The sequence below is a fragment of the Sciurus vulgaris genome (genome assembly GCF_902686455.1).
Source record: "Sciurus vulgaris genome assembly, chromosome: 7".
Lineage (NCBI taxonomy): Eukaryota > Metazoa > Chordata > Mammalia > Rodentia > Sciuridae > Sciurus > Sciurus vulgaris.
In genome coordinates, this window is record NC_136467.1 from 148929713 (window position 1) to 148957013 (window position 27301).

A 27301-nucleotide genomic window follows, 5' to 3' on the forward strand; every position below is an offset into this window, starting at 1 on the left:
CCTCTTACCCCACTGTGAATGCTGCTGGAGGCTGGTTGAAGGCAAAGCCCCCAGAGCCAGAGGGCTGGGCTGAGGCTGCAGGTGCACTAGGATTTGCACCAAATGTGAACACTCCTGATGGGTTGTTGTTTGTGAAGTTGAAATTTGTAGTGCTGCTGCCAAATTGGAAAACTGAACCTATAATAGTAGAAGCAGAAATATTTCATTAAGGGAAAAATAATAGTTCTTCTTTAGTAATGACTCTATCCTCTCCATAGGAAAACATGTAAAAGGTTAAGGTCTCTTATGGTTACCATTTAATCTACAGAAAATTAAAATATTATCTCTGATGACACCTAGTACATACTTGGTATCCCTAACAAGTTAAACAACTTATCCTTGACCAAGGAGAAAAGGGCAGAGTACACAACAAGTTAAAGACAGTGAATTTGACAGGTCTATCTTCTTTGAAAAGTACATTAAAATAACAGGAAAGGGGAATGACCAGGTACAGTGATGCATGCCCAGTAATTTCAGCTACTTAGGAGGCTGAGGCAGGAGGATTGCCAAGTTCAAGGACAGCAAACAAATGAGGACAATGACAGCAACAAAGAAAAACACCAGAAAGGATATGGATGGTTTTTAGAAACAGATACCCAGGTCAATCCCTGTCTAATGCCAAACCAAGGTTTAGTCTTTGGAGAGGTCTCAAAGAGCGGACAGGACACAAAGCTAATGGCAAGAACATCATAGGGGTGGGTTAAGAATAGGTTGCTATAATGCATATGGAGACCTCTCACCCATCCTCCCTAACCCAGCTCCCAGAGCACTGGCAAGCAGGAAATCTCTGTTACCCTCTAAGCAGGCGACTGTAAAGATCTTCTCTGGGAAATTTAACAGACGAAGAGGAAAAACCTGTAGATACTAACAGCCAGGTGTTTAAAAAAAAAAGAAAAAGCTAGATAATGAGATGAGCTTACAATGCACTTGAAGAGTCATACACCTCAGCAGCATGTAAAGGACCTGAGTGGTATTTAGGTGTACTACACTCTTATAACTATTAGATTAAGGAGCACCAGACATTTGGTGACAGCATTTTAAATATTAACATCAAAACAATAACAGAAAAAAGCAATATGGGGAAATAAACAGGAAAGTGAAACCTTCAGAAAAACCAGTAACTCATCGTTAACATCTCAAGGGATAACAGAAAACACTATATCCATGAAGCAAACCAAAGAAATAAAAGAAACAAACAGAAAACAAATTAAAAAAGAATTCGAAAAGTAAAAAAGTGGTAACACTAACAGTAAAATCTCAAAAGAAGGGACAGAAAAAGGTGAAGAAATCTCTTCAGAAAATACAACCAAAAGACAAAAGTCACACTAAAAAGAACTCCCAAGATGATGGAGAAGAGATCACAAAGTCATCACTTTTAAACAACTGGGTGAGGAAGCCTAGTGGAAGGAACAGTTTTAAAAGAAAGTTTTTCCATATCTTAATAAACAACTGATGGCTTTAAAAATACTGAGAAGGCATTTACTACATTTAACTGATAAAGTACTAATACCAGAATACATAAAGAACCATTACAAACCAATAAGCAAAAGCCAAACAATCAGAAAAACATCCAAAATCACTTCAAGAAGAATTCAAAAATGACATCAAATAGAATCCAACTGACGATTTTCTAATACAATGGTGACAGAATGTGAACTGGTGGAAACCACCAACAAAGTTTCTATTATCATTTATGTACAGGATTCACAGACCTGTTAATTCAGCGATCCCACCCACGGTTATGTGCTCCAGAGAAGAATGCACCAATACCTAAGGACACGCAGAGCAGCTTCCTAACAGCTGGAAACAACTTAAACATCCACACACTGTGGTATATACATTCAATGATTTACTCTATAGCAGTGATAATGAACCAACTAAACGCAATCACATGAATGAACCTTACAAACCTGGTAAGAATCTATTTACATAGACTAAAATATCAGACAAAACTATACTTCCTAAAGATCATATCTATAAACTTTTTTTAAAAGCCCAAAGAACAATGATTACAATATTCACTCTCTCACTCTTTTGCTCTCTCTCACACTCACACACACACACACACACAGCATACATCAAGAACAAAAAGGAAAGGAATATGATCAAAATGGGATCTCTAAAGGGCTTCCAGGTGGTAGCTACACAAGTGTTTGCCTCAATGTTACTGTTTATTTCTTTTACGCCCTTCTGAATGAGATCATATTTCATAAGAAAAATATTTAGTGCAATTCTGAGGAAATACATCATTAAAAGCGTGATCAGTCATATTTAAAAAGTCACAGAAACTTCTGTTTATGCAAATCACATGGAAAGGTTAATATTATCAAAGTGTCATGAACAACACAGTAGGCCTATCTAAGGAGGACTGGAACTTAGGTATGATTTCCTGAAGTAAATTCAATCATAAAGAGAATCAGAACACACAGCTCAAATTCAGACTAGAGAACCCCAAAAAACGGGGTAAATGAGACAGAATGAATCCCATACATCACACTTTAACATTTAAAGGTGCTGTTACTGAAACTTGGGAATGCTGTTTACTGGTAAATCTAAACAATATTCTGCCAAGTACAGGAGACACAAAGAAACAGACCTAAGTGTGGATTCAAGGTTTAAAAAGTATTATTTTAAAGACATACAGACTCTTAAATATGTTATACAAACCACATCACTGTACAAACTTACTGGAATTAGGAGCCGCTCCAGAGCCAAATGCAGACTGACTAGGCTGTTGTCCAAACACAGGAGGCTGACTACTACTTGACACTGTTCCAAAAGTAGGAGGTGCAGGCTGAGACCCAGCAGAAAATAATGCTGTTGAAGATGATATCGACCCAAAGCTCGGGGGATTAGGCTGGCTGGCACCTTGACTCTGTCCAAATGTTGGGGTCTGGTTAGAACCAAATGCTGGACTGGCAGATGGTGCTGAAGGTCCAGTGCCAAATACAAAGGAGGATCCTAGAAGCCATGTAAATACGTAATTTACCATGATGGTTACAATGACAGTCCTCAAAAGATTTCTGTAAACCCACAAGCAAATTTCAAGCTTCTTTTCAGATGCTTACCTTGATCAAAACAAGCTATAAATAATGACTGAGACTGCAACTCTACTCTTATGTAGTAAAACAATCCATATAAACAAAGATTCCAATTAACATGAATGAAACTCATCCACCTTCATAGACAAGTTTTTGGCAAAGGGATATTCTAAAAAGATAATCTCCTACCAGAAATTCAATATGTGCAGAAACAATTACTTGTTTACATGTGTATACAGCCTTTAAGAGGACTGGATTCTAAAAAACTGTTTATCAGTCCATACAGTGAATAATTACAGCATCTCAGACATAGATGACTAAAGGCACACATGCCACTGTAGCATGTTGACAGCCTGCTTCACTATCTGCTAAGAACTGATATTTTTATATTCCAGCCAATCTACCTACACCATGTATTTATTTCCACTGTAAATATACCTGCAGCACTAGTCGTGGTTGTAGCTCCAAAGCTGAAACCAGAGGTCGCAGTATTATTACTGCTGGCTCCTGGCCCAAAGACGAACGGGGTGACTGCTGTAGCTGTGCTGGATGTGGTTGCTGGTTTGCTGTCCTGAGAAAACAGCAAAGACTGCGACGTACTGGATTCAGCACAATTACCAAAGGAGGAGCTGCTCACAGGATTGCTGACCTGCCCAAACACAAAGGCAGCCACAGGCGGGTTGGAGGAAGAAGTGGAACTACCAAATATGCCACCACCAGCTGAAGTGGCTGGGGTACTTGAACCAGAGGAATTGTTGTTCAAGAAACTAAAAATCGGCTTTGCTGCACCTTGATCTGTAAGACAGAAATTTAGAAACATTAACCCTTAAGAACAAATCATCTCAGAAAAGCATTTCTTGCACTACAATCTTAGAATTCAATAGGAGAAAAGAGCCTGTTTTTATATATTTTTTTCAGAGAATGACCATCTATTAATTCTAACTTTTGACAGTCAAAAATATCCATCTTTTCCTCTTCAGTTTATGGATTTTTTTTCCCCATAGGAAGGCTTTTGGCATTCAGACTTAAAAAAAAAAAAAATCCCTCAAATCCGTATATAAATTGATACTGTGTTTGGAGAGTAAATCCAGATTAGCTGTACTTTTGTGTATTTGATATTACAATTTATGTGGAAGTATGTAGCAGGATAACTTCAATTTATCCTCCTGGCACTAATTATCCTTTCCTTACTAATTGCAGTGCCACCTTTATGGCACACTAAATTCCTAATTCATGTATATTGTTTCCTCTGCTATTGTCATTATGACTGTTTTCATTATTTTAATGTCACATATGATTTCATAATAGGACAACTGTGTGTGCCTGCCCTTTCTCTTCAAAATTTCTTACTTATTTTCCCTTCCATGTAAATTTCAGAACTAGCATAGCTTGTCAAGCTCCATAAAAGTTCCTCTAAGAACTCATGTTAAGGGATGTGGGGGAGCTACTCTCACTCAGCTCAGGAACAAGTACAACTTTAACGATTTTTCAATTATTCTGCATGATACAAATTCTGCTGCTGCTATAAAACACAAAAGTAGAAATGTTAGAAAATACAAATGAGACATGCTATACAACTATTATTGCCAATTTAAAGGAAAGCTGATGGTGGTCTTTAATACCTAATTGAGGACGTTTTACTATTCCAATGTTTGAGTTCCAATACCACACCCTAGACAAGGCAGGCCACAATGTGCTGTGGTACATTAGTATGATTTATACAAAATGGAGCCTATTGGCTCACTTGAATACTGGCTAATGGGAGTGTGGTTAAGAGCATTTACCACAGTCTAGTGATTTCATGATCAAATTTCAATAGATCTGTTTTGTTCCTTTTCAAATAAGTAATTTTAGTTATAATTTTCTTTGTAGGCTGCTTTTAAATTTCAAAGAAAATATTTAATAGGAAAAAACTGCTTGCAACTACTTGATGAATTCCACGCTATTTAGCTTTTCATTTTGAGTATTTCCAATTTATTATTCAAAAGTGTTACTAACAGGTGTAACTTATACCTTGCATGTCTAAAACAGGTGTACTTTGTACTTTGGACAAATTTGGTTTATTAACATTTTCACTTTGAAAGCACAGCTCCTTTGATTTCAGTGTTTGATGCTGGCAAAGCAGAACTCTAATGCTACTCTGATACCTGTCTGTTTATGGCAAACAGCTTTACTCTTTGGAAGCAGTAAGTTTTGGCTTTGAAAGGCCCACACTAATTGACTCATCTTTGTCAAATATGTGGGCCTTTCCATTTTTAAGACGTATTTCTTTATATCTAGAATCTTCTGTCACTTACTTGATACATCCCTGGTATGGAATTTACCTGCAGGATCTAGCTTATATCAATATCTTTCTATTTTTGCAATGTATTCTTGGAAATTCCATTTCACTAATCTGATTATCAGCTATGTTCTTTCTGCCACTAAATCCATTTAATGGTTTTATTTTAACAGCCAGTCATGCTTTACTTTTAAAAATGCTACTTTCATTTTTTCTTCAGGGCTATTTAAGAATTGTCTCTGTTTTCTCAGGATTTAATTATATATCTTGTCTGTGGTCCTTAAATGTCTGATGATGACTGGTTATCTGTTAACCATTTGTAAATGAAGGCCTTTAATAAAAATTATACAATATATCATGAGCTTAAGAATACTTATTTTCCTAGATAGTATATACCAATTCTGATTACAAAAGTCCAAGTAGAAGGTCCAAATATGAGGGAGAAAGACAAAGATATACACAATATTGTGAGCTTTCCATTACAGTTGTCATTTCTCAAACTCAGACCTGTAGTTAACTTCATTAGAATAATGAGGGTCTGGAAAAGTTAAAATTGAAAATCACACCCATGCTGTGTAAACCACTCCTTGACCTGCTGCATTTATGGAGACAAAGACACCTTGAAAAAATTTTCTAATAATTACCAGCTGTAGTATTGGTTTGAGCTCCAAAAGCAAATGTAGCCTTTGCTGGTTGATCAGATTCCTTCTCAGATGGTTTTGTCATACTGAAACTAAATGTTGACTTTGAAGAACTCTCATCTTTGGTTTGCTCTGAATTCCCAAAGGAAAATACTGGTTGACACTTCGGCTCTTCATTGTCAGCTTTCTTCCCAAAAACCAGAGAAGTAGAAGTGACAGGCTCTTGTTGCTTCTCTTCTGTCCTTCCCAAAACAAACATGGAGGCAGAAGGCAGAGAGGCAGGTTCCATATTGCCAAAAGTGAACCCGCCCTTGGTCGTAGGCATTTCTTCCTTTTTAGCTTCTGTTGTCTTACATGTGAAAGGAGTCACTGAGACACTCTTGGTTTCTATGGTTCCAAAACTGAAGCTGCTCTTGCTCTCAGAGGTCACCACAGTTTCAGTAGCAGCAGGGGTAGGGTTAATAATGCCCGTACCAAAGCTGAAGCTTGTAGATGAAGATTTTGGCAGTTCCTCCTTCTTTTCTTGCTGCCCCAGATTAGATACTCCAAACTGAAATGAAGCTGAAGAAGCTGGGTTGCTTGAACTAGAAGAAAGTCCAAACTTAAAATTATCATTTTTACTGTCTTTTTTAACTTCTTCAAGTTTAGAATCTGATGAAACTCCAAATTTAAAATCTCCAGTAGGTTTAGAAAATTTAAAGCCTTCACTGATGGGGTTTAGAGATCCGGAGTCAGATGATACACCTATTTTGAATCCTCCCTGATCACCAAACTTAAAATTCCCAGTGTTTGTTAAGGTCTGACAAGGCCCAGATGATGATGGGATACCAAATTTGAAGGATGTAGTTGCTGGATTCAAAGATGAGGAAGATGTGCCAAAGCCTTCAAAAATATAAAACACCACAAAGACATTGAATCAATGCACTCGTCCTCTAAAAATGTAAACATTTAAAGCCAAAATGACATAAAATCAGCTTTGAAAAGGTCTACTTTAAAGAGTATTACCAATGGCAATACTTGGTGCTTTTCTGTAGCTGCAGAATCTAAAAATGAAGTTCAAGGTTCAAAGCAAGAACCATTAAAATGTGCTAAGATATGCATACATTACTCTACTTACCCATGAATCATAAAGAAAAATCACAGCCACACTTTTTATAAGCCCTCCTCCTCAGATCTCTCCCTTTAATTATTACCCATCAACCTCACCTTTCACTAGGAGAAACTTAAATGGAAAACTACATGAGAATCTCAGAGCAAGTGGCCATACATACCTATTCTCTAAACTATTAAATGATACTAGACAGAATGCTAAAAGTAAAGGGGCCAAAGAAAAACTAAGTACTTATCTCTATGGACAGATTTAAAATATGGTGGTCCCTGAACCACAGGTAGAGAATATGGGAAAGGAAGTGTGAAGCTAAAGAAAGAGCTTAAACAGCCTGGAAAACAGTGAACTTCCAAATCAACCAGATGCAATGGTTTTCAAACTGCCAGGAGTATCCCATTAGTCAATCCAATTAATTTAGTGGGCCACAATCAGCATTCATCTTTTAAAATTAAAGAGAACAGAAAATACCAGGGTACTTCATACATAGCAGAGGGAAGTATCATTTTGTAAAACCATCATTTCAATCATATAGACAAATATAGTGTGGGTATAATGGGTCAAAATATAAAAGTTCATGTGTAACTTTGATTTTCAGTCAGAAGAGTTTGAAAGCCACCAGTCAAGGCAAATTAGAAAATAGATAAAGCTTGGTTTTGTTTTTGTGGGTACTGGGATTGAACCCAGGGGTGTTTTTACCATCGAGTTACATTGTCAGCCCTTTTATTTTCTATTTTGAGATAAGACCTTCCTAAATTACTCGAACTTGTGATCCTCCTGCCTCAGCCTCCCTAATGGCTGGGATTATAGACATGCACCACCATGCCCAACTTTGGTATTCTTTAATTCCTCCACATTCCCACCCTGTAGACTTACTCTCCTATAGATTAAAATCCTTCTGACTCCCCTGACTGGTCCTTCCAATATAAAAATCTCTACCCCAGGATTATCAAAATTTTGACTGAAACATGTATATGATTAACAAAATATTCAAGAGTTCATTTTCTGGGTCATATACTGGGGAACCAAAGCCCAAGACTGTATTACCTATAACAAAGTCCTAGGGCTGTATATCCCCAGGCAATTCATCTACGGGGATTAACATTTAAAACCAACAACCATGTGCATGTTTGAATACATAACAATGAACCCCACCATTGTGGACATCTGTAATATACCAACTTTAAAAAATGAAAACAAAACAAAACAAAACAAAAAAAACAGCAACACAACAAACTCTCAAGAACACAAGACAGGTCACTACCCAGTTGCAGAAGATACCTCACTACTGAACACCAAATTTGACTTAATAATTCAGATATATGTGAATTAAAAAGATCTAAGGACAGTATTCCATTTTATATGAATTCAATAGAAAAGGGATAACTCAAAAGATTTAGCTGTTTGCAAATATTGCACTTCAAACAGCCTTGTAAAGAGGCATTACCATTCACCTTACCTTTAAACTCAGTTTTCGTGCCTGGCTTTGCACTTTCACATGCAACACATTTGCTAGAGTCGGCTTTATTCTGTACGAAGCACACTTCACAGTCCCAGCTTCCCTCAGGTTTTTTGAACTTGTCCAATCCTAGGCAGCCTCCAGAAGACAGAGAGACAGGTACAGTGTTGCTACCTGAAGCAGGTACTGAACTTCCTAAAAAGTAATGAGGTGACTCATGAAAATTTAACTTACGTTGTGTCAACATCTTAATTTTTATTAACTTTTCATATTAAGTAAAAACAGAATATGCCAGAAAAGTGAACTCTATAAATAATCAGCTTGCTCTAACCTTGCTTAGTGAATTCCTTCTTAACCTCAAATCTGAACTACTGTGGTTAAAAAAAAAAAAAAAAAAAAAAATCAATCTCAAGAATTAGAGGCTAAAAGACTAGACTGTTCTTATGAATGTTTGTCAAGCTGGGCCATCACAGCTATTTGGGAGCCTGAGGCAGGAGGATCCCAAGTTCAAGGCCAGTCTCAGCAATTTCGATCCTAAACCAAAATACAAAATTAAAAATTAAAAAACAAGCAAAAACTAAAAAACAACCAGGGATGTAGTTCAGCAATTACTGGGTTCAAACTCTAGTACTGTCAACCAAAAAAGGTCAAATTTCTTCCAAGAGCACAGTGTTTTTAAGATATAAGATGTAAACTGTAGGCAATATGCTAACACAAAAAATACATGGCCAGACACCATATTCACTGCAAGATCTCAAGGCACAGGTCTCTGCCTTTGAAATGATTGTTTTTACAAAGAAAATAATCATCTGCTTTACAATTCAACCCTACACTCCATTACATGCTAACCATTTAACAGATATTCATTAAACAGCAGAATATAGTTAGGTTCTGGGAATATCAAGATGAGTAAAACAATGCTTAATTCCTAAGGAGATCATGGTTCAAAAGGGGGAAAATTAAATGCATGGTAGCATCATCATCAAGTGATAAATGGTCTAAAACTAGTGTGCAAAGGAGGAAGAAATGACTAAGCACCACGAAGAGTTCCCAGAGGTGATAATTACATCTTTTTTTTTTTTTTCCGTGGTGCTGGGGATTGAACCCAGGGCCTTGTACATGCTAGACAAGCACTCTACCAACTGAGCTATCTCCCCAGCCGGATAATTACATCTTTAAGCAGAACCAGCGTGTTTATGGGGTGAGGGGCCTGCTAAGGATGGCTCAGCAAGGCACACGGTATGGAGGCGTAGCACTAGAGCGGGGACACTCCTCCTGTCATTCCCACTTCTCCAAATGGTCTCTGCTGTCGTTTCTCCCAGTTAACTTAACAATTTCCGTATTTACAGGCATGTTCTGCTGTCTTGCCAATACGATTGCTCCCTGGGTTCCAGTTCTGGTACACTGTTCTCACAGTCTGTCATCTGATCTAGTGGTTTTAAAAGCCAACATGACAGTTTCTTAGTCTGTGCCTGCTACCCACACTTCTCTTCTGAGCTTTGCCACTGCAGTGCCTTAGCTGGTGGTTCCACTGCCCACTTGGCTGGTATGTCTAAATGGCTCTTCCCTTCAACACTTCTCACATTTATCTCAACCTTTCCCTGACCCTTCTGCTGTTCTGTTCAGTCCCTCTCTTCTGCAGGGTCACAGGAGCCTTCTTACTGACATCTCGGAAATCCATTCTCCTCAGAGGCCGTTAGTACCATGCAGTTTTGCTTTTCCTCTCTTGGCTGCTCCTTTAAAAGATGAACTGTGCAGAAGTTTTATTCCTACCACTCCCTAAAATTAGCAGTTAGTGTAGACTGTCTTCTCTCACTTCTATTCCTGACTTCAATAACTTCCAATAACAAAATACTCCCTGACCTTATCTCCAGCTCTGAGGGTCCATGATCCATATCGGCATATCCAGAGGGCTCACGTGTATTTGATATCAACTTCAGCAACTTGGGATTAACATGTCTCCCAATGTACATTATTCTATGTCCCTCCTTAATTTGATTCCAGTAGCACACACCACCATTATCTACTCCCTATGTTATTCACAGGACTAAGTAATCCTCAAAATTGTTGCCTTCAAATCCATTATCCAAAAACCCAGAGTGAGTTATCAAAAAAATACAAATTGACTGAGTCATTCCTTTGGTGAAAATGATGATTCATCATTTTCTGGATAAAGTCCAAGTTCTTTTGTACTTATATGACACTCCTTTGTTCACAGTTAAAAGTTTACTTACTGGCTCAAAGTTTCATTGCTCTTTTGTCAACTCAATTCTAGTTTCCTGAATACATCAAAGACTTTAGTGAGGAGATGGTGTCAGATGGGAAGAAAAAGATATTTTAGAATGAAGACTCTGAAATCTTATTGTTGTGGAGATGTCCAACACAAATTAGAAATATAGCTCAAGTGCTCAGGCAAAGAGTGTGGCTAATAACAGTTTCACATTACAAACACAACATGACATATCTGTAAGTAATGTAATAAAAATGGGAAGTATAATTCTCAGGATATTCATGTTTATTTGTATCCATATCACTATATCTGTATCATAATTATATAACGGTATTACAAAATCAGTAAAGAGTCACTTCCAAATGAGGATGTGAATGTTCAGTAACTCAATTTTGAACAGAGAAACAGAAAAAACTCAAATCTAACTCCATTTTGCTAAGTTAAAATTTTTTTCATTAATGATTCAAAAGTCTACTGTCACTGCAACATTTTGGCAGACAGCATGTGACTACAGGTATCATTGTTCAGCTACAGTCTTTTCATAAAACATTATGTTTACCCCTTAAAGAAACGTGTCCTATAGATGACCAAATTATCCTTATTTCTACTTAGAGGAAAAAAGACAAAAATAACATTTTATTCTGTGAAAAGATTTGAGAAAGACTGAGCGTTTTTGACATCTACATTAGGCAACCCTGAAAATTATCAGGAAGAGCAAGAAATTTCTAATAAAAGCACACAGAAAAAGGAGGTCAAGAGTATATACTGGACACAACCTATCCAAAAAAACATGAAAATCTAGCCCCAGCCAGTCATTTTAACATCAAAAATGGTTTAAAAAAACTTAAGATGTATGAAGAAATGCTCATCTTGAAACATTTAAAATACTGAGACTGTTTTGCAGAATAAATGAAAACACCCTATTCAATGTAATGAGTAAAAATTATTCCATATAGCCATAAACATACCTGGCTTCTCAGACATGCAGGACACACACTTGTTGTCTTCTGCATTATTAGAAACACAGCAAACTGGACACTCCCAAGATCCCACAGGCCTTCTGAATTTATCTCCAAATCCTAAAGAACCGGATGCCACAGTGCAGGTGGAAGATGTTGCAGCCATGGTCACAGCACTTTCTGAAACCACTGACAACGTGAGCACTCGCTTCACACCAGTGCCAGGTTTTGGTGTTTCACAGGCTACACATTTCATTGCTTCTGGTTTATTTTGCACTAAACAGGTGTCACAATCCCAAGTTCCTATTGCTGGTTTAAATTTGTCTCCAAAGCCTGTACCCGACGCAGAAAGAGTTGTTTTGCTACTTTTGGTTGGTGTCCCAATTCCAGTCTGTTTGGCAGTTTCTCTTGATGGTAATTTTGCTGCTTGACAGGCTATGCACTTGTTGTCTGTAACTTTGTTCTGGAGTAGACAGGTATCACACTGCCATGATGATCCACCCTTTAAATTTTCCCCAAACCCGATTCCACTAGAAGAAAATGTACTTATTGCTGGTCTTGTATAAACTTCTGGGCTTGTCGTGGTAGGCTGAGCAGCAAGGGGATCTACCTTTGGTGATGTGAAACCTACAATCGAAGAAGAGCAGAGTATTTTAAAAAAGAAGCTTTTTATAATCAAAACATTAACTGCAACATTATTACAGGGAAAAAAACACTTACCTTCTTATAGGGTACTACAATCCTAGATGGACTGCCTAAGAGTTCTTTTCACCCAAGCATATTTATGAAAAGCATAACTAATAAGCAACATTCAGACAGAATTCTACTTCTAGGAATTTCTAGTACAGTGATGTTCATTACCTACTGTCATCCACAGTTTGCAGCCGTCTGCCTTTCCAAAATATTAAACTACAACACAGTCCTAATGTCCCCTCATGTCTATCTTTTCTTTTGAATGTTTTCTTGGCTATGCCAAGCAACTTCAATAGCTACAATCTTTGAATGCTATCCAGTCATAATCTATTCTTGTAGTAAACTCAAGTATCAATAAGACCAGTTAAGCTGAGCAGGCATGATTATTTGATAGATACCCCTTCAAAGTACAACAGGGTGCTAAGGAACATTTTTAATTAAACTCACAAGTCTGAATACTGTGTGGCTTGATAACTAATATGTCTTTTTTTTTTTTTTTTTTTTTTGCAGTGCTGGGGATTGAACCCAGGGCCTTGTGCTTGCGAGGCAAGCACTCTACCAACTGAGCTATATCCCCAACCCCATAACTAATATGATAATAAATCCCAACAAAGATGGTACCTTACATTTTGGTAAGGTCTAGAAATATAAAAATGATTAAGACCCAGTTTTTAAATCCACATTGAACAGAAGTTCATGCTACTCAAATAGGCTCACACACAGTTCCCATATAGTAACTCAAACACAACTCAAATATATCTCCAAGATAATCCCAGAAGTCTTTCATAATTGTCAAGTATCTCTTTTTGTGTGTGTAAAAATGGAAGGTATATGTAGATAGTTAAGATATTCAAAGCAGTCACTGGACTGATTCACTCAAGATATACTTTATTCATGAGAATGACTTTCCAATCCTTTCCTTGGGGACAACAAACTTTCATTTTATTTTATACACAGCAACACCAATGATCTATTTCTCTAGCCTTTAGCACCAAAGAAAGAATTAGAAGGGAAGACAATATAGAAGGTCCTTACAGGTTTTCTAGTGGTATTAAGAAATAATCAGGGCTGGGGATATGGCTCAGTTGGTAGAGTGCCTGCCTTGCAAGCACAAGGTCCTGGGTTCAATCCCCAGCACCACAAAAAAAAAAAAAAAAAAAAAAGAAATAATCAGCCTACAGCTACTTTAGCATAATGGCAAAATGATATCACCATCCTTCAGCTACTCTCAGCCGTCAACAATGTACTATTTTGTAATGGTTAACTTGAAACACTAGATTAGGAAAACTGACAGTATCATCTCAAGAATTAAATTTCTTTTCCTTTGTCAAATTTTCCTAATTTCACTCAAATACTCGTATCAAATTTTTCCTATTTAAGGTGGACCTGGTGGCACACATCTATAATCCCAGTGACTCAGGAGGCTGAGGCAGGAAGATCACAATTTCACAGACAGCCTGGGCAACTTAAGTGAGACCATACCTCAAAATAAACAATCAAAAGGACTGGGGATGCAGTTCAATGGTAAAGTATCCCTGGGTTCAATCTTCAGTACAAAATAAAATAAATACTTTTAAAAATGTTCCTATTTAAAAAGTTACACAGGACCAGAGTGTAATACTAAGTACAAGTATAGGGCAAAACAACACCTCCCACCCCTGCCAGGGATGGAACCCAGGGCTTCATACATGCATTCTATTGTTGAGCCACATCCCAGGCCCAAAAAACTATATATTTGATGCTTGCCTACTAGTTCACTGATAATTCTACTTTTTAGACCATAATATAGTCATTTATTATCATTAGCTAATAATTTTAGTACAAGCAAGCATTTTTAATTAAAACTAAATTATTACATGTATTGAATTATACTACTGTACCCCACAAATAAATAAAAAACTCAGCAAACGTGGTCTTGTTCTATATGCACTCATCTGGGGAATAACGTGAGAAGGCAGTTTAATGCTCTCAAGACATGACCAGATGCTATCATGATGTTTGCTCTTACTCAGTGTTGTCCAATCTCAATTGAAAACTCATATTCTCTTTCTATACTTGTCTCTTAAAGAGATTTCTTTAGTAATACAGAGATCCTGAATTCCAAAGAAGTAATATTTCTAAGATATTTCCCATAAAAAATTGGATCTCACTACATTTACATTCAAAATTCAACATTTTATCAAATTATGGGTAGTTTTTTTTTTTTTTTTTTAAAGAGTCTACATTATAACACAACATTAAAATTAAATCAAGGGAGTGTGAAATTAAGATTTTTTATTATCTCAAGGGCTGCGATCATCTTACCAGGGCTTTTCAGCACATCTAAAACGCTTCCTTCTTTCAGGATTTTTACAGGTCTAAAAAGGCCCTCACAATCTTCATCTCGCTTCTTACAGCTTGTGCTGTTCACCGCAGTGATATCTTGAGCTGTAATTTTTTTAAATTGTAAAAAATATTATACTAAGGAAAGCAGTAGATTCTTGAATTCAATGCATTTTAAAAATCTAAGCTTTTCAGACTAATTTCTAAAACTTTAATAGTCACTATAACTCAAAAATAATGAACAAAGTATATTAATTTGTCATTACAAGGAGATAAAAATACTCCTTCCATTTTTGCACATTCCATCACCACCCCACATGCCACAAAAAGACACAGAAGTATAAACTACAAATGTCAGCAAATGAATTCATTAGAAGAAAATTAAACTGAAACACTAGGGAAGATATGGCCACTGGGGCAAGGCTCCTTCACTGCTTGAAATAACATATTTGACTGCTCAGCAATTTAAAATACTGATTAAAAAAAAAAAAAACTAAAAGAAATTCTCAACAGAGACAGTTTTCTATGATTAAAAATGTCCTTCAGTTATATTAAAAATCTGTATGATACAATGCTCAATCTGGTTACATAAAATGCCTATTTGCTGAATGATAATGCATGATAAAATGCATAAGGCTAAAAAGCATAGCTGTGGGCAAAAGCAGGTTAGAAAGTCTAGAAAATTTAGAATGTTTCTATTTAAAAATTAATGGTGGCTGCTAGTGGTAAAATGAATGTATACTCATTGTTTTTACTTTTTATGATCAAAATTAAATTGTTTTTAGTAAATTTAAGGTAAAATTTTAGGATTACCTGAAGTGCACTCAAAGAGACAAAAAGGAGATAATGGGAAAACTAGCTCCTGTCACAAAATAATTAATCATGACTTCCACATTTTCAATCAGCTTTGCTAACTGATAGAAGTGATGAGAACCAGCCGGGCGCAGTGGCACACGCCTGTAATCCCAGCGACTCGGGAGGCCGAGGCAGGAAGATCGCAAGTTCGAGGCCAGCCTCAGCAATTTAGCGAGACCCTGTCTCAAAATAAAAAATAAAAAGCGCTGGGGATATAGCTCAGTGGTAGAGCACCCCTGGGTTCAATCCCCAGTATCAAAAAAAAAAAAAAAAAAAGAGGAAAAAAAATGGTGAGAACCAAAGGTGTTAAAGTGATAATACACAAGTTTGTTGATGCCACTCATAAATGTACTCATAATCACTCCTAAAAAAAATCTGGGTGATTTCTCACAATATAGTGAAATGAAAAGCTGTTTTAATAAATTGTTACCAATTCAGTTACCACTACTAAAGCATTAGTAAAAACTGGAAACGACCTTTCCTCATAACAAGTCATGAGAGGTTTACTCCATAATGCAAAGTTTAATCCATAAATTTCATGGTAAGAAGAACAACTGAAATTGCCTGCCACTTTCTATTTATTACACAGGGCTATTCGATGCCCCCCCACAATCAGAATCATAAACATATCAGGCAAAGCCACCTCTCCAACCCAACAACTAATGTTTTGATATTTACAAAGAATGTAATGATTTTTCTTTTATACCCCTCCACTTGAATTCATTTCTTGGATAAAATGCCCTCATTCCAAATTCTTGCCCTGAATAGTACAGACCATATGTTTCTGCATTTCCCAAACAATGAAAAGAAAACCACTACTACAACAAGATCCTGTTTTAGTTATCTAATTTCTTTTTCTCAAATATGTCAATTTTCAGTTCAGAGACTACATAACATCACCTGCACAGGTCAGCACAACCCCTATAAATAAAAATGCTGTGAACTGCCCAGTAAACCCAGAGATGAAATCCACCATAATTTTAATGTAGACAACCCTTAAATTTAAAATAACACTTAATTTATAAGAAACCTATTACCTTATCTTGACTAAACACAGATGGAGAATAAATTTGTTATTGTGACTGTCCTGCTCAAAAACAAATAGCTAAATATCTCTCAAAAAAATTAATAGAAAGTATTATTAGAAAGTAATAACTTCTTGCTTTTCAGAGTTAACGTCATTCAAGTGAAAACATTTAGAAGAATAACCAAAGGTGAAAGAATATGAAATACTATGCTAATGTATACAATTGTTTTTGCAAAAATGTGTGAAAAATTTTTACTTACCTGAAGTACTTATGCTTGGTTCTGAAGTACTACTAGAGCCAGAAAATTCTGTTTTTGCAACAGGCACACTAAATGTAAATCCAATCTGAAAAGCAAAAGGACTCAAGTGTCAACCTATTTCTAAACAAATAAACTAAATTTCACCTTTTCTATCTATGTAACATAATTTCCACAATCTCTCAATCTGGGATTCATAAAGCAGGCACTGTGGTGTATACCTAAAGTACCAGCACTGGAAGCTGAGGCAGGAGGAGCATGTGAGTCTAGGAACATGAAACCAGTCTGGGTAACACAGCAAGACTTTGTATCCAAAAAAAGTGTGCTTAATGATTGCGCACTTGCCTAGCATGTAACGCAGACTCGGAAGACTTGGGTTCAACCACCAGCACTGCTACATAAGTAAGAAAATGAGCAAATAAATAATATTAGGATTCTTGTATTGAGCAGCATGTCCTAGTACGACAGCATTTTAAATTTCTTAGGCCTTATTTTCCCACTTTCAAAACAGTCCAAAAAAGAATGCTGCATTCCTAATGCCCAGTTTCTGAACTTCATTTTCTAATAAAAAGTATGAGAGTTTTGAGATAACTGACGGGTTTCAGGCATGCAGTAAGGAAATTATACTTGATCTGTAACATTTTAAAAATGATACACATATGCCAAACTTGGAACAAAAATTAAATTTATGCATTATTCTTATGCAAAATGCTACTTCATAATGAACAAATATGTTGCATGACCAAAAAAGCCCAGATCTTTTCTAGATCAAAAGGTGACTCAAAGTTCTACAAGACCTTCAAAGAACTCATTCCAATACTTCTCAAAGTATTACAGGAAATAGAAAAGGAGGGTACCCTACCAAACTCATTCTATGAAGCTAATATCACCCTCATACCCAAACCAGGAAAAGACACATCAAGGAAAGAAAATTTTAGAACAATATCCTTGATGAATACAGATGCAAAGATCCTTAATAAAATACTGGCAACGGTATCCAAAAACATATTAAGAAAATCGTGTACCTCAATCAAGTGGGGTTCATCCCTGGAATGCAAGGGTGGTTTAACATCCTAAATCAATAAACGTAATCTATCATGTCAATAGACTTAAGGATAAGAATCATATGGTTATTTCCATTGACGCAGAAAAAGCGTTCGACAAAATACGACACCCCTTCATGCTCAAAACACTAGAAAAAAATAGGGATAGGAGGAACATACCCGAACATTGTAAAGGCTATTTATGCTAAGCCCATGGCCAACATCATTCTTTTTTTTTTTTTTTTTTTTTTTTTTTTTTTCTCGGTACCAGGGATCCAACCCAGGGCCTCCAACTGAGCTATCTCACCAGCCCCCTCAACATCATTTAATGGAGAAAAACTGAAACCATTCCCTTTAAAAATGGGAACACGACAGGGATGTCCTCTTTCACCACTTCTATTCAACACTGTCCTCGAAACTCTAGCCAGAGCAATTAGACAGACTAAAAAAATTAAAGGGATACAAATAGGAAAAGAGGAATTTAAGCTGTCACTATTTGCTGTTGACATGACTATATATTTAGAGGATCCAAAAAACTCCTCCAGAAAACTTCTAGACCTCATCAATGAATTCAGCAAAATAGCAGGCTATAAAATCAACACGCATAAATCTAAAGCATTTTTATATGCAAGCGATGAAACATCTGAAAGGGAAATGAGGAAAACAACTCCATTTGCAATAGCCTCAAAAAAATTAAATATTTGGGAATCAATTTAACCAAAGAGGTAAAAGATCTCTACAATGAAAACTACAAAACATTGAAGAAAGAAACTGAGGAAGACCTTAGAAGATGGAAAGATCTCCCATGTTCTTGGATGGCAGAATTAATATTGTCAAAATGGTCATACTAACAAAAGTGCTATACAGACTTAATGCAATTCCAATTAAAATTCCAATGATGTACCTTACAGAAATAAGAGCAAGCAATCATGAAATTCATCTGGAAGAATAAGAAACCCAGAATAGCTAAAGCAATCCTTAGCAGGAAGAATGAAACAGCGGGTATCACAATACCCGAACTTCAACTATACTACAAAGCAGTAATAACAAAAACAGAATGATATTGGCATCAAAATAGACAGGTAGATCAATGGTACAGAATAGAGGAAGCGGACACAAACCCAAATACATACAATTTTCTCATACTAGACAAAGGTGCCAAAAATATGCAATGGAGAAAAGATAGCCTCTTAAACAAATGGTGCTGGGAAAACTGGAAATCTATATGCAACAGAATGAAACTAAACCCCTATCTCTCACCCTGCACAAAAATCAACTCACAATGAATCAAGAACCTTGAAATCAGACCAGAGACCCTGCATCTTATAGAAAAAAAAGTAGGTCCAAATGTTCAACTTGTTGGCTTAGGATCAGACTTCCTTAACAGGACTCCCATAGCACAAGAAATAAAAGCAAGAATCAATAACTGGGATAGATTCAAACTAAATAGCTTTCTCTCAGCAAAGGAAACTATCAGCAATGCGAAGAGAGTGCTTACAGAGTGGGAGAATATCTTTGCCACTCATACTTCAGATAGAGCACTAATTTCCAGAATATATAAAGAACTCAAAAAACTCTACATAAAGAATACAAATAACCCAATCAACAAATGGGCTACGGATATGAACAGACACTTCACAGAAGATCTACAAGCAATCAACAAACATGTGAAAAAATGTTCACCATCTTTAGTAATACAAGAAATGCAAATCAAAACTACACTAAGATTCCATCTCACCCCAATTAGAATGGTGATTATCAAGAATACAAGCAACAATATGTGTTGGAGAGGATGTGGGGAAAAAGGTACATCATACATTGCTGGTGGGGCTGCAAATTAGTGCAGCCAACTCTGGAAAGCAGTGTGGAGATTCCTTAGAAAACTTGGAATGAAACCACCATTTGACCCAGCTATCCCACTCCTCGGCCTATACCCAAAGGACTTAAAATCAGCATACTACAGAGATACAGCCACATCAATGTTCACAGGTGCTCAATTCACAATAGCCAGATTGTGGAACCAACCTAGATGTCCTTCAATTGATGAATGGATAAAGAAACTGTGGTATACATATACAATGGAATATTACTCAGCTATAAAGAATAATGAAATTATGGCATTTGCAGGCAAATGGATGAAACTAGAGAATATCATGCTAAGTGAGATAAGCCAATGTCAAAAAACCAAAGGACGAATGATCCCACTGATAAGCAGATGATGACACATAATGGGAGGTGGGCAAGAATGGAAGAAGGAGGGACTGTATAGAGTAGGAGGGGTGGGGTGGAAGGAAAAAATAACAGAATGAATCAAACATCATTACCCTATGTAAATGTATGATTATGCAAATGGTATGCTGTTACTCCATGTACAAACAACATGTATCCCATTTGTTTACAATAAAAATAAATTAAAATTAAAAAAATAAAATAAATTTTAAAAAAGGTGACTCAACAGACCTATTAACTAAATGCAGCATGATTTAGTTGATTAGGTCCTAGTCTTTAACTGGATTTAGGGCCAAGAGACATAAAACATCAACTAACAGTCTAGGGATGATGGGAAGTCTGATTATGAACTGTATTATACCATCATGATAAAATTTCTTGGTATGATAACTGTATTGAAAGGATACAAAGGAATGTCCCTTGTCTTAGAGGATAGAGAAGGAAAAGAATCAAGATGTCTGCATTTTAACTGTTAAATGGTATATGCAATTGTTCATTTATCTTATCTGAACTGTGAATATTTTTTTAAGTTAGAAGAAAAATAATGTTTCTTACTACAAATGGCATCACAGATGTGATAAAACATAGCAGGGTTAAAAGTATTCATACAATACAAAATGTGTTTATTAAGTTATAATTATTAAATTAATATATATTTATTAAGTATCAAATATTTCTTGCTTGCTACTTACAGAGGATGGAGGTAGTACATCTGCCTCAGTAGATTTTACAATCGGAGATGAAAATCTAAACATGGGACTGCCAGGGCTGCTCGGAGATGTCATTTGTACCTGGTTTTCCAAATTAAGAAATGACACAAAAAAAGAAATCGTCAATAAAACATACCTTAAGAAAATTATTTCAAAGAAACTGAAAGGCTTTTTATTTTTCCTTATAGATTTAAAAAATCACAACTTCTGAAAAACACTGTAGAGTTTCTTCTATAAAATCTGGCTGTTTCTTAAAAGAGGAACATATACAATCTTAGAGGTGGATAGTTGCTTACAGGAGAAAAATAAACTATATGTTGAGAAAAGGTGAAAAGTCAGGAACAACAAGATTTAAAAAAAAGCAGAAGCAAATTAAAAGATGTTAATCCTAACCGCAAAGTAAAGACATACATCTACTCCTACCCTCCAGTCCCAAATCTCACTGGAAATATTGCTTGGAAACAAACAAGTCATCTTTCTCCAATGCCTTGCATAAGAGTTAAAGAATCCCATTACAATATATAATAGATATATTTAAATTTTTAAGAGTAAAACACCATTTTTATTTCTCTCTACATACTCTGAAGTATTATTTCCATAATGAAAATTAATCACTGCTCTAAGATTTTCAGAAGTAGAGATTAAAAAAAAAAAAAAAAAAAAATCACCGCATTTATACAATGGCTCTGTACCTTGTTTGTTAATGACTGAGATGGACCAGTGGGTGATGGAGAGGAAGTTGCAATTGCTGGAGAACTAAAATTGAAGGTAGGCAGTGAAGAACCGGTGATTGGTAGGGAGATTTTCGGTAATACTGGTACTTCCATTTCCTAAAACACAGCATGTTTCATAATGACAAACTTCATCTTCCACATCATTCTTTTACCTCTTTTTGGGGGGTGGGGGCGGGGGCGGGAAGGGTTGGGTTACTGGGGACTGAACTCAGGGGCACTCAGCCACTGAGCCACATCTCCAGTCCTATTTTGTATTTTATATTCAGAGACAGGGTAACACTGAGTTTCTTAGTGCTTTGCTCTTGCTGAGGCTGGCTTTGAACTTGAGATCCTCCTGTCTCAGCCTACCAAGCTGCTGGGATTATAGGCATGCATCACTATGTCTGGCTTACCTCTACTCTTAATTTCGGGTTGAACTGATAAAGGCAAATTCAGAACAGAAAGAAGGTAGCACCATATAACATTAGCCCCGTAGGCTCCTGAATTAAAAAACAAGATTTGAATCTGAGCTATGTCACCAACTGCCACATAACTTTGAGAACCTAACTTCCCTGAGCACCAATTTTTCTAATTGGCAAAAATTAGAGGAAAAGAATTCTTACTGAAAACGTAATTGTGGTAATAATGCAAAACACAGTTATATATGATCTCTGCATTAAAAAAAAAAAAACAAAAAAAAAAACACTTAATAACTCATCAGAACCCATGAAGTCTAGTAAATTGCTTTGGTTTCTAATCAACAGAGCAAAGAGCACCCAAGTCTCCAATGACTTAGATTAAGAACACACACACAAACAGATTAATTAGTACTATGTTGGAGCACCTTATATGTGTCCAATGCCCTGAATTATAAATAATATAAGAGAAAAAGTTTAAAAAAAAAAAAAAAAAAAAAACCCAATACCAACCATTTGGAAATGCTGAAAAGCAAGGAAAAAACCAGATAGGAAAGGGCACTTAGAAGAAGGAAAGGCCACTGAGTAAGCTGTTCTCTTTCAGTTAGTGGCTCTGGGCGATTGAAAACTGATAGAATACTGCAAACCTGTTACTTGATGAATCAGAGGACAGTGTGGCAAGACCGCAACAGCTAGAAATGAGGGCAGATGCAAAATGAAGAGCCACAGAAAGGAGTCCCAAAGTCTGAATACAAACCACTCAAATCTGCTGAACCTGTAAACTCCGCTGTTGTAAAGCAGACACCAATGAACTGTGTCTGCCCACCAGAAGAGAAAGAGTTTTAGTTCAGGTAAATTCAGTGCCAGCTAAAACGATCTGAATATTTCAAATGGAAGGGGTTCATAGCACATAAATCACAACTCAACAAAAATGATCCAAAAATCAAAGCAAAAATAGACACTTCTATTTTTTCTTTTTTTTTTTTTCCCCCCAGATAAAACTAAGAATTTACAAATCCATTGCCATAAGACCTGCTCCCATAATTTCTTTAGGCTGAAGTTAAATGATACGAAATGGAAACTCAAGACTGGAAAAGATACGGAGAATATGCAGGCAAAAATAAAGCTCTTTTAGTTTCTTTAAAACACACATAATTATAAAAAACAAGCAGGACGTAGTTTAGGTTTACAGTCTGCCTAGATGTAAAATAAACGATACATGCAGCATAAAATGAAAGGGAGTAGCAAATGTAAACTATCTGATCATAAGATTCTTAAGATTTTTTTTTCTTTTTAATTTTTATTTAGTTGTTAGTGGACAGGCATCATATATACATATATTCATTCATTCATTTATATGTGATGCTGAGAATTGAACCCAGTGCCTCACGTTAGGAAAACGCTCTACCACTGAGCTATGACCCCAGTTCAAGATTCTTAAGATTTTACAGAAAGTGGAACAATAGTAACACAATTGCCTGGAAAACGACACATATCATAATCAAAAAGGACCACCAACTGATGAGCAGGTAAAGCTAAAAAGACAACAAATAAAATGAATTTCTATTAAACATTTGATTCACACCAAAAGAGGCAGTTTTTAAAAGAGAAACAAAAACAAATGGGAAAATGGTAGACCTGAATCTAACCATATCAATAATTACATTAACTATAAATGAATTAAGCATCCTGATTAAACAGCAAGACTTAAGTATATACATGCGTCTACTTAAAAACTTAAGAGTAAATGGATGGATGGGAAAAAATATAAATTGTAAGTACTATGCATAAAATGTATTCCAGTAAGAAGTCAGTGGCTATATAAATACTAGAGAAAATTTTAAGAATATTCCTATAGAGCTTTCTTAAAAAGGCCATTTGATATTGTTATGGCTGAGATATGAAGTGTCCCCCAAAAGCTCAAATGTGGGACAATGCAAGAAGGTTTAAAGGAGAAATGATTGGGTTGTAAGTTGTAACCTACATCAGTGATTTAATCCTCTGGTAGGGATTAATTGAGTGGTAACTGAAGTAGTAGGGTATGGCTAAAGGTAGCAAGAATTGGGCATGGCTTTTGGGTATATATTTATATCTGGGAAGTGGAGTCTCTCTGCTTCCTCAAGATGCCCGCTGCTTCCCTCTGCCATGCTCTTCTGACATGATGTTCTGCCTCACCTCAAGCCCCAAAGAATGGTGCCGGCCTTCTATGGACTAAGACCTCTGAAACCATGAGCCCTCAAATAAGCCTTTCCTCCTCTAAAATTGTGCTGGCTGGATCATTTAGTCACAGCAGTGATAGAGCTGACTAAAACAGATATTAAAAGATCAAATTATTATGGAATCATACAAGTCTAATGTGTATGCTCTTAATGAAGGCCTCAAAGTACATCACATAATAACTGATAAAATGAAGGGGAAAAGACAATCTAAATTAAAAAAAAAAAAAATAAGAATGAAGATCTAAGAAGTAGCAATCACCTTGTTGACATTTAAAGAACACTACACCCCAGATTACAGTATATTCTTCAAACAAAACATTTGCTGCACTATATTAAACAAATCTCAATACAAGTTTAATTAGAAATCCACAACACCCCACCCAAATATCTGAAAATTAAACACACTGCTAAGTAATTCATGGGTTAAATACAAAAATCAATGAGAAATTAGGGGAAAAAAACAAAAGCAAAACCCAAAACCATAAAGCACAATCACAAATCTTCTAGAAGAAAACAAAGTATCTTTTTGCAGCCTGGGGATAGGCAATGGTTTCTCAGCATATAAAGAAATGTAAAATGGGAAAACATCAGATTTTTATAAAATTTGGCAACTGCTGATCAAAAGACACTTAAGAAAATAAAAAGGTAACTTAGGGGCTGGGGAGATAGCTCAGCTGGTAAGAGTGCTTGCCTCACAAGCACAAGGCCCTGAGTTCGATCCCCAGCACCACGAAAAAAAAAAAAATTAAAAAATAAAATAAAATAAATAAAAGGTAACTTAGATGGGGGAAAAATTATTAGAGATGTATATGACAAAGTACTCAACAATAAAACAGCCAAATTTTTAAAAAGGGCAAAAGATCTAAGCAAACAACTCTCTCTCTCTCACACACCCCCAAAAAGCACATAAAAAATATAATGTTGGTAGTCGTCAGACAAAGGATAATTAAAATTATAACACAATACCACCATACACAAGCTAGAAGGACTAAAAAAGATGACAACTAATGGTAAGGATATGAAGTAAGTAAAATGCTGAGAAGCTTTTAGGTAGGAGTGTAACATGCCAAAACCACTTTAGGGAACAATTTGGCAGTTTCTTAAAAAGTTAAAACACTTAGTATACAATCTCCCATTTTTAGGTATTTACTATAAGAGAAATAAATGTGATTTCAAAAAGATTTATACAAGAATATTCATTGGCAGCTTCAGTAACAATAGCCAGAACCAAAGAATAGTTACTGAATAATTGTATTTGTATGAAATTCCAGGAAAAGCAAAACCAAACATTTGGGGGAAAAAAAAAGAACACAGTAATTATCTTTAGGGTAGGAGGTAATAGAAATGGACTGAGGAAAGAATGTAAGTAAACTTTCTAGGATAGTGGAAATGTTCACTACCTCAATAGAGGTTTGGGTTAAGCATCAGTCAAATTCAATAAACATTATGCCTAAGAATTTTACATTCCACTACATGCACATTTTTGCTAAGTTAAAAAAACAACAAATATTTAATTCTAACACAATATAACCTTGAAGTATTTGGAGGTGAAGTATACGGTATCTTCAACTTATTTGAAATATACCCCACCCCAAAAAAGGGGAAGGAAATAGATAGCTATTGGATACAACAAACATAAAATGTTAAAAGCTAAGTGCTACATGAGTATTTGATGCAAAATTATTTCGATGTTTTATATGTTTGGAACTTGATAATAAATTTGGGGAAATGGGGAGCAAACAAAAGATGCACCTGGCTATTTTTGAAGGGAAGTTTGTTCTCCTGCCTCTATTTTCTTGCCTTTATACATTAACATACTGTATGATCTACTATCTTATGCCAATTCATTAAGCCACAAACTTGGCCACATTGATTCTTTATATTATTGACCTTAAACAATTCTGTAATTTGATTTCTACTCTCCCAATTAAGGACTTGAAGATAAGCGGGTCTCACTAGGAGAAAAAAAATGCCAAGAATTTTCTAGCTGGATGGTTACACTCACTTCAAGTTGAACATGCTAATCAATCTGAACGGGTCAGTCATCAAATGTTTGATGATTTAGTATCTTTTAAACATCTGTACATGTACTGGAATTATTTTTCATAAGGCAGATATTATACAGGAAGAAACTGGGGCAGGGAAATACTTGCCCTACTGTAATATTGACAGATACATCACAGACATTAAATTCAATATACTGATTTTTTTGGGGGGAAGGATGTACCGGGGATTGAACCCAGGGGCACTTAAGACACGAGCCACATCCCTAGCTGTGTGTGTGTGTGTGTGTGTGTGTGTGTGTGTGTGTGTGTGTGTGTGTGTGTTGTTTTTTTTTAGACAGGATCTTGGCTAAGTTGCCAAGGCTGGCCTTGAACTTTCGATCCTCCTGGCTTAGGAGGCTGAGCCACTAGGATTACAGGTACAGGCCACAGCACCCAGCAATATATTGATTCTCATTCCCATTTTACAGATAAGAAACTAAAGAGATACAGTAGGTATGGTAGCAGACACCTGTAATCCCAGGGGCTTGGGAGGCTTAACAAGGGCTGGGGATGTAGCTCAAGTGGTAAAGAGCCCCTGGGTTCAATCCCCAGTACCAAAAAAAGAAGCAAACAAAGTGAAATTAGGTGGTACAAAGAGATTAAACTGCCTAAAGTATTTGGCTAGTAAGTGGCCAGACAACAGCAAGCAATTAAATCTCTCCAAACTCAGTATTAGATATTGCTTATTATATACTTTGTAACAATGAGATTTTTAATTAAAAAAGCACTCAGAGATTGGTATTCACAATAAAGGCAAAAATGTCAGTAAGTGTAGTGACTATAATCCTTACAAATTTTAGAATCTGAGATAAGGTAAAAGTTAAAACACACTGGGCACGGTGGTGCATGCCTGCAATTGCAGCAGCTTGGGAGGCTGAGGCAGGAGGATCAAAAGTTCAAAATCAGCCTCAGCAAAAGCAAGGCGTTAAGCAACTCAGTGAGACTCTGTCTCTAATTAAAATATGAAACAGGGCTGGGGATGTGGTGCAGTGGTCAAGTATCATTGAATTCAATCCC

The 27301-nt window shown here is 36.2% G+C and overlaps 1 protein-coding gene across 3 annotated transcripts in view; it reads right to left on the reverse strand.

Moving 5' to 3' along the window:
• The window catches only part of NUP153 (nucleoporin 153), a 63685-nt gene that overhangs the window by 5156 nt on the left and 31228 nt on the right, over positions 1-27301 (reverse strand). For 2 of the 3 annotated variants that reach the window (XM_079147056.1, XM_079147055.1), the window contains exons 12-21: positions 21584-21721; positions 20874-20972; positions 16913-16997; positions 14753-14875; positions 11765-12382; positions 8567-8761; positions 6006-6884; positions 3519-3875; positions 2728-3000; positions 9-177 (exon numbers count right to left, since the gene is read on the reverse strand). In XM_079147056.1, the coding sequence (XP_079003182.1) occupies positions 9-177; positions 2728-3000; positions 3519-3875; positions 6006-6884; positions 8567-8761; positions 11765-12382; positions 14753-14875; positions 16913-16997; positions 20874-20972; positions 21584-21721 (2936 nt within the window). The remainder of the gene's footprint in view (positions 1-8; positions 178-2727; positions 3001-3518; positions 3876-6005; positions 6885-8566; positions 8762-11764; positions 12383-14752; positions 14876-16912; positions 16998-20873; positions 20973-21583; positions 21722-27301) is intronic. The other variant, XM_079147057.1, reaches the window with a different exon arrangement.